Raw genomic sequence first — 13,405 nt, 5'->3', positions numbered from 1 at the left:
TGAAAATATCATGCTAAGTGAGAGAAGCCAGACACTTCACACACACTACATATGATTCTATTTATATGAAAAGTCCAGAATAAGCTAATCTATAGCCAGAAAATAGACTGATAGTTGCCTAGGGCTGAGGGGAGATAGGTGGGGTGGGAGGTTAATGAGGAGAGGTATCTAATGAGTAGGGGTTTCTTATTGGGATAATGAAAATACTCTAAAATTGGCTGTGATGATGGTAGCATCACTCTTCAAATATTCTAAAAATAATTGTACACTTTAAAAAAATTAAAAAGAGGCCCTTCCAACATTGAGGACACAGTTCTGTCTATGAACCAGAAAGAACCTCTTCTTATAAGAACCTCTTCTTCCCAATAGACAATGAATCTGCCAGAGCCTTGATCCTGCACCCAATAGACAATGAATCTGCCAGAGCCTTGATCCTGCACTTCCCTTTTTTGGAGATGGTTCAAGATGTATGAAAGTGTTGAATCACTATATTGTACACCTGAAACTAATATAACACGATGTTAACTAACTGGAATTAAAATAAAAACCTAAAAAAAAAAGAAAAGATTCAGCAGACCTTTCTTCTGACCATCATTTCTGAATGTGGAAGCTTTCTGTATGAGACCAAACCTCTACTCTGAAAAAGCAGCAAGACACCTGCCTTCACTGGTCTCAGTGCCAGCAGTTCCTGAGGCAGATATACTAGCCTTGAAAGAAATGAATTCTAATGCAATCATTAACAGATTCCCCACCACTGGTCAACTGTTAACAAAAACTTGCTGGAATTCTCTTATCTCAGCATATATAATGAAAGCCAGAAAGTTCTACTATCATGCTTATATTGTTTAACAAAGAACCCTAGAATTCTAGAGAATTGAAACTTAACTCCTGGACACAGGGTTGTCATCTCATATACTTTCAACATTCAGATTTGATATAAAAGAAACTGGTCTGTTTGCTCAAAGTCCTGGGTATGCACCTATAGATTACTATCCTGGTTTGCTTAAAAATATGGTCTTATCATTACTGTCTAAACTCAGAATCATCTTAATGGATTTAACATTCAAAGGCAAAAAATGCAAACTACAACATCAGTGAGATAGCTATCATATTATGGGGGAAAGACAACTCCAGGATGTTGCTGATGGGAACGTAAATAGACACAGTAACTCTGGACAATAATTTGGTAGCAACCTGCTACTACTACTTCTTATAGGTTAAGGACACTTAAACAGAGCTGTTTGTAAAATATAAACTCCATCTTGTATATTTATATAGAAATAAATAAATAAGGATGCCTGGGTGGCTCAGTCAGTTAAGAGTCTGCTTTCAGCTCAAGTCATGATCCCAGGGTCCTGGGATCAAGCCCTGTATCAGGCTCCCTGCTGAGGGAGAATGCTTCGCCCTCCCCCTCTGCCCTCCCACCCCTGTCATGCACTCTCTCTCTCTCAAATAAATAAAATCCAAAAAAAGAGAAAGAAATGGTGGTTTATTTAGAGGTTAGAATGCTACATGGAAGTAAAAATGAATGAACTAGAACTACATTTTCCAAACACATAAATCTCAAAAATATAACAATGAAGCAAGGAAGTTGCAAAAAGAAATTCACAGTATGTCATTACTTATGTAACATTTTAAAACATTCAAAACAATACATATATATCAATATATAAAAGTGTTAAAACAGGACATAATGGATCCACACTAATTTCAAGGGAGTGCTGAATCCTTGGAAAAAGGAAGAGGTTATGGGATGGAGAAAGGCTGTTTCAACTCTAACTGAAACATTTCCTTTAAAAATATCAAACAGAATTACTAATAAAATGTTAGCATTACAAAATATTGGCAATGGGTATACAGTTGATATTATAATATTACCTATGTTTTTCCGTATGTCATAAATATTTTATAAACTTTTAAAAACCAAAACAGTGTTGCCTAGAAAAATACTGCAAATGAAAAGATAATATTCATGATAAAGGAATTATTTCCTACACAAAAATTAAAGTTATAAATTTCAAAAAAACAATCTTCTCTCCCTCCAGTTTTGTTCCCTATCTCAGCAAAAAGTAGAATCATTTATCCAACAGCCAAAAGAATAAACCTGCATTTCATCTTTGAGTAAAACCCTACTGTACACCTCCCACATCAAAACAATCTCCAAGACCTACTGGATCCATTTCTTAAAAATGTTTAGAATCCATCCACTTCTCTTTATCCCTAAGGCCCTTATCCTAACCCAAGACACCATCAGGATACCACATCTCTTCACACTCTGCCCTCTCTCTAGATCTCACCTACTGGTGACAGCTTTAAATATCTATATGTAAATGATTCCCAATTTAGATGCCCATCCAAGACGTATGTTCTAAATGCCAAGCTGATACATTTACTTACATTAGGTCTCCATTAAAGTTCTCAAACCTAATCCATTCCAAACTAAAATCTTGATCTTTCTCCCCTATATTCATTCTTCCAAGTTGTACAAACCAGAAATGTGGAAATTATCCTAGACACCTATTCTCCTTATACCACATCGAACTCATCACACCAAGCCTAGCCCATTTTACCTCCAAAAGCAATCTCAAATCTATTCAATTCCACTTCTCTGCCACCACCCAGTCCAAGTTACCATCACCTCTCACCTGCACTATTACAGTAGGATATCCTACCCGGTCTCCCAACTTCCACACCTATGCCCCTCCAACCCACTGATTTAAACATACATTAGATTGGGGCACCTGGATGGCTCAGTCTGCCTTCGGCTCAGTCATGATCCCAGGGTCCTGGGATTGAGCCCCACACATCAGGCTCCCTGCTGCACGGGAAGCCTGCTTTTCCCTCTCCCATTCCCCCTCTGCTTGTGTTCCTGCTCTTGCTGTCTGTCAAATAAATAAATAAATAAATAAATAAATAAAATCTTAAAAAAAAAAAAAAAAGGCATACATTAGATTAAGCAACTCCCCTGCTCTAAAAATCCTCATTTACTTACTACATTTTCCTTGAATGAATATATCATCATGCTTCTGGGGCTTCTCTAACTAGACCATCACAGTCTAGTAGGGCTAATCCCCTACTCTTCCTCCAGGGTATAAGTTAAATGATACTTTCTCAGAAAACCTTACCAATCTATCCTAATCAGGTTTCATATTATACCTGAATTATTCACTTAAATTTATAAAATTGTAACTATATGGGTACTCACAATTGATTCTAATAAGCCATGTGTGGCAAGAACCACATATATTTTATCTACTTCTATATATTCAACATTAAGCATGCAAAGGCATATTAACAAGTGTTCAAACATATGCTGAATGAAATTGCAAAATTTGACAAAATGTATATACTTAATGATGACCAACACAATAGAAGACTGAAAAAAAATTTTTTAAGTTAGATTTGACTACAGATTAAACAAGATTAATCCACTGCACTTCATTTTCAAAAAAATATTTGTCTTTATTGTGTTTGCAGTAAATGATATATCTTTACAACTTTGCTTATTCTTTTTTATCTCATAAAGTATTAGCAAAGAAATCTTCCCAATGCACTATTACTTTTCACTCATTTGCTTAAAAACCTGTAGTAGCCAGCCTGAGTGTTCTTTCCCCAGGCTGGTTAAGTTCAGTCTGACAAATCACTCCTTTCCAAAGACCTCCCACCCCCAACTCTTGCCACCTGGAATGCCCTTCCACTCCTCTTCTCTTTAAATTTTACCCCAGTCAAGTACCAAGTTATGTCTCTTCCTGAACTGTTCTCCAGTGATTTTAGGCCAAAATAATCTTTTTCTGAAATGCTATGGTAATTATAATCTGAATTATTCAGACAAAATGAGATATTGGAGGTTTTTTTAAGATATTGGTTTTTAAAAAATGTTTATTTCCTAGTACAAATATAGCAGAATTCCAACTAGAACAATTTTGGTCTGGAACTGGGTATTACACATACCTTTGCTCCCTTCTGTACTCCCACTTAGTGGACACTTGATAAATACATGAAGTACATCCTTTAGAAACAAAAAAATCCCAAAGAAGATAAAGACCAATGTTCTGAATCAAACTTTGGTGATAATTGACAAGAGAACATCTTACGTATACGTATTTAAAACAATGAATCAGGAACACTACTTCAAAAAGCACAATTTAAGGGCACTTGGCTGGCTCAGTTGGAGGAGAATGTGACTCAGAGTTGTGAGTTTGAGCCCCATGTTGGGCGTAGAGATTACTAAAAAAAACAAACTTAAAAAAAAAAAAAAGTACACTTTACCAGCAGATTGTTTTAGTTCTTAAGCAAGGATGGGATAGAAATAAACACAAAACACAAAACAGTCTGAAATCTAAGAAATATGCCTGTACCTAAAAATACCATTTATTTTTTCCATCAGCTATAAATTTTTCCCTTCAATAACTGTAATAAATTTGTGTTTGTTCCCTTTTGACTTTATCTCGACATGCTTAGCTAAAATAATTAAAATGAAATACTCTGTATTCAAATTTTATATATGTTTGGTGCTGAGAACATAAATATATCTGAATTCTCAATTCAGTTTTTAGTTCTTACCCGCAGTTTCTGATGTATTTGAAACAATTCATCATAGATCTGATTAATCTGATGTGGAAGTATTCTCTGCTTGTTTGGTGCTTTAGATGTCGAACAGCGGACACATCTCAGAGGGGAGTCACTTGCATTACTACAACATTCAGTCCAATTTCTTGAATTTGATGTCACATTAGTTGGCTGGGCAACTGCTACAAAAGAAATTTAATTATAAATGATTACAGTTTTAAGTATTCTCAGACAGAGTACTCTTCAGGAAGTTACTTTAAATATGAATTAAAAGTATTGTTAAAAGTATCCAGTATTAAAAACAGTATGGAGGTTCCTCAAAAAGTTAAAAATAGAATTACCCTATGACCCAGCAACTGCACTACTAGGTATTTATCCAAAGGATACAAAAATAGTGATTCAAAGGGACACATATACCTCAATGTTTACAGGCGCAATGTCCACAATAGCGAAAATGTGGAAAGAGCCCAGATGTCCATCTACAGATGAGTGGATAAAGAAGATGTGGTATATAAATATAGTGGAATATTACTCAGCCAACAAAAAGAATGAAATCTTGCCATTTGCAATGAAATGGATGGAACTATAGGGTATTATGCTAAGTGAAATAAGCCAGTCAAAAACAAATACCATATGATTTCACTCTTATGTGGAATTTAAGAAACAAAACAGGTGAACATATGGGAAGGAAAGGAAAAATAAAGATAAAAACAGAGGGAGGCAAACCATAAGAGACTCTTAACTCTAGGTAACAAACTGAGGGTTGCTGGAGGGGATGTGGGTGAGGGAAAGGGATAACTGAATGATGAGCATTAAGGAGGGCACTTGATGTATTGAGCATTGGGTGTTACAGGCAACCAATGAATCACTAAATTCTACCCCTGAAACTAGTAATACACTATATGTTAACTAAACTGAATTTAAATAAAAAATTTTTTAAAAAGTCATCAGTATTATATGCAGAAACAATTACATAGCAAATGTGGTAAAATGTTAAAATTTAGAAAATCTGTGTGAAGGCCTTACAGAAATTCTCTATGCTCTTACGGCAATTCTTCTGTAAGTCTGAAATTATTTCAAAATGGATTTTAAAGATTTTTATTTTTATTTATTTGACAGAGAGACAGTGAGAGAGGGAACACAAGCAGGGGCAGAAGGAGAGGGAGAAGCAGGCTTCCCGCTGAGCAGGGAGCCCAACGCGAGGCTCGATCCCAGGACCCTGGGATCACGACCTGAGCCGAAGGCAGACGCTTAACAACTGAGCCACACAGGTGCTCCTCAAAATGGATTTAAAAGTGCATGAAAACACTCATGTATTAACTGCCTAGACCAAGAAATAAATGTAAAGTTACCTCAGAAACCCGATTAGATTCCCTTCTCTCCTCTAAACCAAATTAACCACTAACCCAAATATAGCATTAATCATTGCTTTATTTTTTTAAAGTTTTTAGTATCTGGGTAAAAAAAAAAAATTTAAGACCTTGTTTTGCCTGGTTTTAAACCTTATATAATGTCTGTAATTTATATAATGATGTAATTATGTAATTTCTATAACCTCCTTTAAATATGTTCCTGTATTAATGACAGAATCAGGTTCATAGATCTTCACTACTTTATCCTATTTTATATTTTTATAAGCCAACATTCTACTACAGGTGGGTATTTGAGCTCTTTGTCTACACAGGTGCTCCACAGTCTTGCATGTGGCTGCTGGTACACATGTTCAAGAGTTTCTCCAGGGTATATGACTAACAGCAACATTGCTGGATCATAAGGGACATGTGCAGGTTCAACTGTGCCAGTGATATCAAACTGCTTGCCCAAGTGGTCATATTAATTTACTCTCCCAAAAGCAATGGATGAGCAATTTCCTCTTGCTTCACTATATTACCAGAATTTATTTTCTTTTGGTACTGAAAGTGGTTTTAACTTGCATTAACCTTCCTGGGAACCCTAGCTTTAAGAAAAGGGTCTCCTATTGTATTCCCCATCTTGGACAGACCTTAGGGAGCCAAAATAAAAAATAACACGAATTTTTAACAAAGAAGAAAGTTTTAGGGTGCCTGGGTGGCTCAGTCTGTTAAGCAACAACTCTTGATTTCAGCATAGATCATGATCTCAGAGTAGTGAGATCAAGCCCCATGTGCGGCTCTGCACTCCACAGGGAGTCAACTTCGGATTCTTTCTCCCTCTCCCTCTGTTTCCCCTTCCCCAAATGTGCATGCAAGCGGGCGCACTCTCTCTCTAATAAACGAATAAATCTTAAAAAAAAAAAAAATTTCACTTCACTCAGTTCAGCAAATCCCCTTAAAGTGAAAGACAGTTTCATTTTTTAGAAAATTTTATTTCTTTATTTCTTTATTTAATTTATTGTGTGCAGGAGGGGGAGGAGGGGCAGAGGGAGAGGGAGAGGGAGAAAGAATCCCAGGTGACTCCAGTGGAGCACAGAGCCCTATACTGGGCTTAATCCCAGGACCCTGAGATCACAACCCTAGCTAAAATTAAAAGTCAGATGCCCAATGGACTGAGCCACCCAGGTGCCCCTAAAGTGAAAGACACTTTCACTGCTTTGCTTGCCTCTCTAGGTTCCCATCTCACAATCCGTAGCTTAAATATTCCTTAATTATGTCAACTCTTAAATACATTCAACTTTTTTTTTTTTTACATTATCCTGTATTTTCAATTGTTTTTCAGTGGGAAAATCCACCATGTAGCCAGAAACACAAGTCCAGGAAGAATTTCTTTTCACTTTCCTCAAATGCTGAGATGACTAGGAAAAGGATGAAGGAGAGTGGGAAGGGAGAAATGAGCGTGTGTTGTGTGTGGACAATGTATGCCCAGAAGAGATGCACAAAGGCTATCCAAGGGGCAACACTGTTCTCAAAGTCTTGCAGCCAAGAGGAAGCCATTTCTGGTTGCCTCTTTCCTTGAAATGCTGACAAAACTATGACATGCAGCCACACGCAAAGAAAGTAATTAAAGAAGTGCCTGAAGAAGCTACACCTTAAGTAATCTGGAGTACTGTCTTAAAATATTAAAGGATTACTCAAATCTACCACAGTATTTAGTGACTTGCTAAACAAATACTGATATGAAAAAATATGCAGAAATTATAAAAAGTATTCAATTGATTACTAACTTATTTTGATAATTTTGAGAGCACAGGAATACTACTGGAAAATAATGAAGTCTATTTTCTCTTCTCCTTTAGTCAATAATAAGCACAGTTACTCTCTCATGGCTCACAAAAATGCAGAACACAGAAATACACAGACACCTGAGGGCCAGTGTTATTACTATAGGATAAGCTTTATGTGCTCTACTTGACAAAGCTACTTAAAAAAAAAAAGATTTTATTTTTAAGTAATCTCTACACCCAATGTGGGGCTCAAACTTATAACCCTGAGATCAAGAGTCATGTGCTCTACCTACTGAGCCAGCCAGATGCCCTGAAACAAAGCATCTTTTTAAGTAACTATTCTAAAATGATTCTCTTTTACCTTTTTCTATGTCTTTAAAAGACTGTTTGGTTATTTTGGAGGTACTAATTCTATGATCATTCTCAATTAACTCTTCTTGTTTTTCTTGTTGCTTCAAATCTTGAAAAGAATCCAGTTCATCATCTAGGCTTTAAAAAAAAAAAAAAAACCTATCACAGCATTCTGGAAGTTTTCTACAGCATTTTAAAAAGATAAAACTGCTTTTCAAATATTAACAGCATAACAATTGAAAAAAATTTAACAAGTAAACATTTTTGAAAATGGAAAACAAAATGTGAAAAGTAAGTCACTGATCATAAAAAGTCACCACAGGTACCTTTCTACATAATCCAATGGTCTTAATTTAAAATGACATATACCTGTATAATGCTCTACAACTGCCAAACTCTTTCTTTTGATTCCTAATACTTCTGTGAGGTAGATATAACAGGTCCTGTTAGCTATAATTTTAGTTAAAAGAACTAACATTTAACAGGAAGAAAGTGAAACCTAAAGAATTTAAATAACTGACACATGACATTAACTAGTAAAAAGTAAAGCAGAACTAGAATCTCAGGTGTTCTCTCCAAACAGATGATCTCAAAGTTGAAATTTCTAGAGCAGTGCTGCTCAAAGGAATATAATTCAAGAGACATAAGGCAATTTAAAATTCTCTAGTAGCTGTATTAAAAACATAAAGACACAAAATTTTAACGTTAAATATTTTAACAATATTTAACCCAGTATATCTAAAAGATTACTTTAATATATAATCAGCATTAAAAAATTAAGATATTTTGCATTCTTTTATCCATCTTTGAAATCCAGCATATTATTTCTTACTTATATTTCACGTACTCAATAGCCTCCTGTGCCCTGTGGCTACTATGCCGGACTAGATCATTAACTAGAGATTATGAAAAAAACTGCCTAATGTTACAAAAACTTTCATAGTTCAAAAGCTTCAAGTTATAATTTGAAATTATACCCCGATCATTTATAACAAAAAATGATAAAACTATTAGTTAAATATAAGAAAATAATTTCCAGAAATTCATAATTATCTCAAAACAACTTTTACTTTCCTTACTCTATATTCAAACTACCTCATGTCCAAATCTTAAATCCATATCAACAAAGCTACTTTGTGAATGCCAAATGAAATAGTATAACAATGATAATAGCACATTTGAATGCTTTTCTATGTATTAAGCACTGTTCTAAGTGCTTACATGAATTAAATCATTTAAGTAGAAAATGAAGCAATTATATAAAAAATTCAAGCTCCCACATATCAATTACATTAATAATTTACATATATTTTTGGCACAGTTATCTTTTCTTCTCCCCATGATTATCTCAACATTTCATTTTGTATATGTATACATCTTTATCGTTTAACATTATTTCAAAACGTTTACCCTTCTTGATACCCATAGCACCTCCTTCTGCCACATATTTATGGCATTTAATTGTATCTAATTCAGAACTTTATTTCACCTTAGCTTCCACTGTTTTTATATTGGTTTCACCCACTCACAGCCCAGCACTCTGCACATTTGTAGTTAGCATCTCCCTAGACTGATTTCTTCAATCTCTCTCTCTCTGCCTAAAATATAGCTTACCACACTCGGAGACACACAATGGATACTGAGTTAAATATCACTGTCTAACAAACCTGCATTCATTTGTATCCTAGCTCCTTAAAAAAAGGGGGGGGGGAGCAGGGTCTTCATTTGGGTCCTGGATGAATAACCATAAAAATAACTGTTCATCTTTCATACTGTGAAAATAACTTTCCATTATACGACCAAACATAATGCTAGGTTTATGCTTTTATCACAGAGAGTCTCAGTAAAAATTAATAAATCAGTCTCTTCAACCATTCAGCAGGCTCCAGACTGCTTGTACTTTGTCTCAGAAAAAAGCAGACATAAACAATCCACCCTTTAATCTCAGTTTTTGTAGATACCCAAGGGAGAGCAATACTAAGGATTCAAGGTACTTTACCAATTCACATTTAAGTGTTTGAATGAACTACAAAGTGGTGTTGTGCAATGCTTTCTTTCATCAGAATAACATCTTAATGATGAACCCACTTTATCTCCAGATGAGAAGATATCCAAATCATCTGTTAACAAAAAAGAAAATAGCAGATTACTAAAATCAGATACTAATTTCATTCTAGGCTTCTAAAGGTAAGGCAGCAAAGTTACCTAATGATTTCTTATCTGTCTCTGTAATGCAAACTTCAAAAACAGGCATCAAATCTTGTATTTATATACCACTTTACTGATTTCAAAATGCTCTTTCATTTATTTCCTTATTTAATCTTAGCAACAACTAGCTTACTATGAAGTAAGTAGAATAGGTGCCTTTAACCCTATTCTAATGATGTGAAGTCTAAGGACAGAGAAGTTATATGAAGTTATCCAAGTAACAGAACCAGCAAATGGAAAGATTAAAATTCAGAATCCAGGCTTATTCCTACCTAATCATTATATTTCATCAGTCCACATTTATTTTATAATTTTAAACACTAAACTTTTTTTTATTAGATAGAGAGAGAGAGCACAAATGGGAGGGGCAGAGAGAAAGGGAGAGAGAGAATCTCAAGCAGACTCTGCACTAAGCATGGGAGCCCAACACAGGGCTTGATCTCACAACCCTGAGATCCCGACCTGAACCCAGACACTTAACTGAATGCAACACCCAGGCAACCCTAAACACTAAACATTTAACAGACTATTAGCCTATATCTAAATTGAATAAAAGGCAGAGAGCTTCTCTGATAAGAAATTTAGAAATATTTTTTAAAACTTTTTTGGAATTATCTGATTTTTTAAAAATTAGTTTCAGAGGTAGAATTTAGTGATTTGTCAGTTGCATATAACACTCAGTGCTCATTACATCAAGTGCCCTCCTTAATGCCCATCACCAAATTATACCTTCCCCCCATTCACCTCCCCTCCAGCAACCCTCAGTTTGTTCCCCAGAACTAAGAGTCTCTGGTTTGTCTCCCTCTCTGATTTCATCTTATTTTATTTTTCCTTTCTTTCTCCTATGTTCATTTGTTTTGTTTCTTAAATTCCACATATGAGTGAAATCATATGGTATTTGTCTTTGACTGGCTTATTTCGCTTAGCATAATACCCTATAGTTCCATCCATGTCATTGAAATGTACGCACCCTTGTCTAACATGCATTTTTACCCCATCAGAAATTAAATGAGCTATACTTTTTAGTTATATTTTAAAAAGTTGGAAATTTTAGGGCAAATTTCAAAACTAAAATATAATTTTAAGATATTTTTAAGATACCAGACTCAGTAATAACTGGGTTTTTTTTCATACTGAAGGAATGTTTCGGAAGAGTGTTTACAAAATTTCAAAATGAAATAAACTTGGAAAAGAAATGAAATTCCCTAATCTACCATCTGATAAACTTTTAAAGATACGGTTTCTGCTGTCACCCCAAAATCCGATGAGTATACTTACTAGTAAAAACATCACTAAAGAAGTACCAACAAATCAAAAGACTAATGGTTAATTAGCTATATATGTTAGTTCCAGATTACCACATAATGTTCCTACCCACCCAATCTCACAATATAATTATCTTTACCAAGTACATTTGATAAATTCTTCCAGTGCAACAATTTATTACCCCTGTAACTTGGAAAAGTTTATGCCTTAAAAAAATAGCAGTTTTCCTTACCTCATATACTGTTTAATTTTTAACATTTTTAAAGGCAAAAATGCTCTAACTGAAACACCAAAAAATTCAATCTGATTTTAAAGACATCTTACACATTTACTGCCCCCAAAATCTTGATTACTATTAGTTCATTACCCAAATGAAAAAAGCTTAGTATCACAAGATATATGCACTTAGTCTTAAGCCTAACATTTTTTTAAAATGTTTTTTCTCAAATTAAATTTGTTAAAACCCCCAAATATAGAAAATACTCCATCAGCTTACCTGGGGAGGTTAGCAATCTTCTCTTCCATTTAGCCTGATCAAAACTTGAAAAATCATACTTAAAAAAAAAAGACATATTTAATTTATATATTAATAATCAACCTAGTCTCAAAAGAGTTCCCCACAAATTATGTATTAAGTACAAGGGATAATTACAAAGTTTAGAGTGGACAAATCTGACAGACACTACCTTAACCAAGTAGTCAAAAGTTAAAAGCACCAATAATGGGACAAAGCAACATCACAGGTCTCCTAATGAACAGGAGCAACGCATACATCACTCCTGCCAAAAATGGAAAAAACCAGTACCGATCTAATCATGAGGTGTATTCACCAGAGAAACTCAGCTGTTCCTATAGTCTTCAAAAATATCAACATTATAGAAGGCAAAGACTTAAGAACCTGTTCCAGAAAAAACAGAAGCGAAAACCAAATGCAATGCTCATTTTTAGATTGTATCTGCACCAGGAAAAAAAATTTTACAAAGGACATTATTGAGATAATTGGTGAAATTTGAAAATGAACTATACATTACATATTATTGTATAAATGGTAAGTCTCCTTAATTTATTACTGGGGGTATATAAGAGAATATGCTTATTCCTAGAAAATACACTAAAGTATTTATATTTGGGGGTAGTATCACAGTGCCTGCAAGTTACCCTTCAATAGTTCAGGGGGACAATGTGTGTATGGAAAGTCAAAACTAGGAAGATAATAGTAAAGCAAATGTGGCAAAATGTTAACAACTGGTGAGTCCAAACGAACTATTCAAGAGTTTTGTATTATTCTTGCAACTTTAAGTTTGGAATTGTTTCCAAATAGGAAGGTTTTTAAAGGAATTAAAATTGCTTTTTGAACTCCACACGAGTCACTGTAAATTAAAGTACCATACCACCATGTCTGATATATCATAAACCTTCAAAGAGTTTATGGTGAAGGAATTTTTCTGATAGAAAATTTGTTTTTCCCACATAGGGAGCATCTGCGGCCACAAATGACTTCTCCTCCGGCTACCTTTCACTAACCCTGTTGCCGGCCGAGCGGCTCGAGGCCCAGAGAGCGGCTCCCCGCCCGAGTGCCCTGAGCACCCCGGCTCCGAGGGTTTGGGCGCAGCTGCCGGGCGGGCTGCTTCACACCTGCAGGAACCCGCCCGCGGACACAGGGACGGGTCGAGGTGAAGGGCGAGGCCTCACCTCGGCGAAGCGGCTACCCCCTAGTCCGTAGCGGCTTTTGAGACGTTCCACTACCAAATCCTGCCCGGGAGGCTTCACTAGCCTCGGCTCCATAGCGCGCCGAGGCCACCGTTGTCACCCTGTGAACAGCTTTCAAACACACGGCGACGGGGACGCAGGAGCGGAGCTCGCACAACGGAA

The 13,405-nt window shown here is 35.5% G+C and overlaps 1 protein-coding gene across 10 annotated transcripts in view; it reads right to left on the bottom strand.

Annotated features, from left to right (window-relative positions):
* Nucleotides 1–13,405, bottom strand: part of CCDC138 (coiled-coil domain containing 138) — a 147,613-nt gene extending 134,208 nt beyond the window's left edge. For 6 of the 10 annotated variants that reach the window (XM_027622050.1, XM_027622057.1, XM_027622052.1 and 3 more), the window contains exons 1-5: nt 13,226–13,405; nt 12,030–12,087; nt 10,059–10,179; nt 8,070–8,197; nt 4,564–4,751 (exon numbers count right to left, since the gene is read on the bottom strand). In XM_027622050.1, the coding sequence (XP_027477851.1) occupies nt 4,564–4,751; nt 8,070–8,197; nt 10,059–10,179; nt 12,030–12,087; nt 13,226–13,318 (588 nt within the window). In that variant the 5' untranslated portion in view covers nt 13,319–13,405. The remainder of the gene's footprint in view (nt 1–4,563; nt 4,752–8,069; nt 8,198–10,058; nt 10,180–12,029; nt 12,088–13,225) is intronic. The other 4 variants (XM_027622051.1, XM_027622058.1, XM_027622055.1 and 1 more) reach the window with 2 other exon arrangements.

Source organism: Zalophus californianus, chromosome 8 (genome assembly GCF_009762305.2).
Source record: "Zalophus californianus isolate mZalCal1 chromosome 8, mZalCal1.pri.v2, whole genome shotgun sequence".
Lineage (NCBI taxonomy): Eukaryota > Metazoa > Chordata > Mammalia > Carnivora > Otariidae > Zalophus > Zalophus californianus.
Note: the sequence above shows the minus strand (reverse complement) of the source record. Positions and strands in the feature narration are given on the sequence as shown.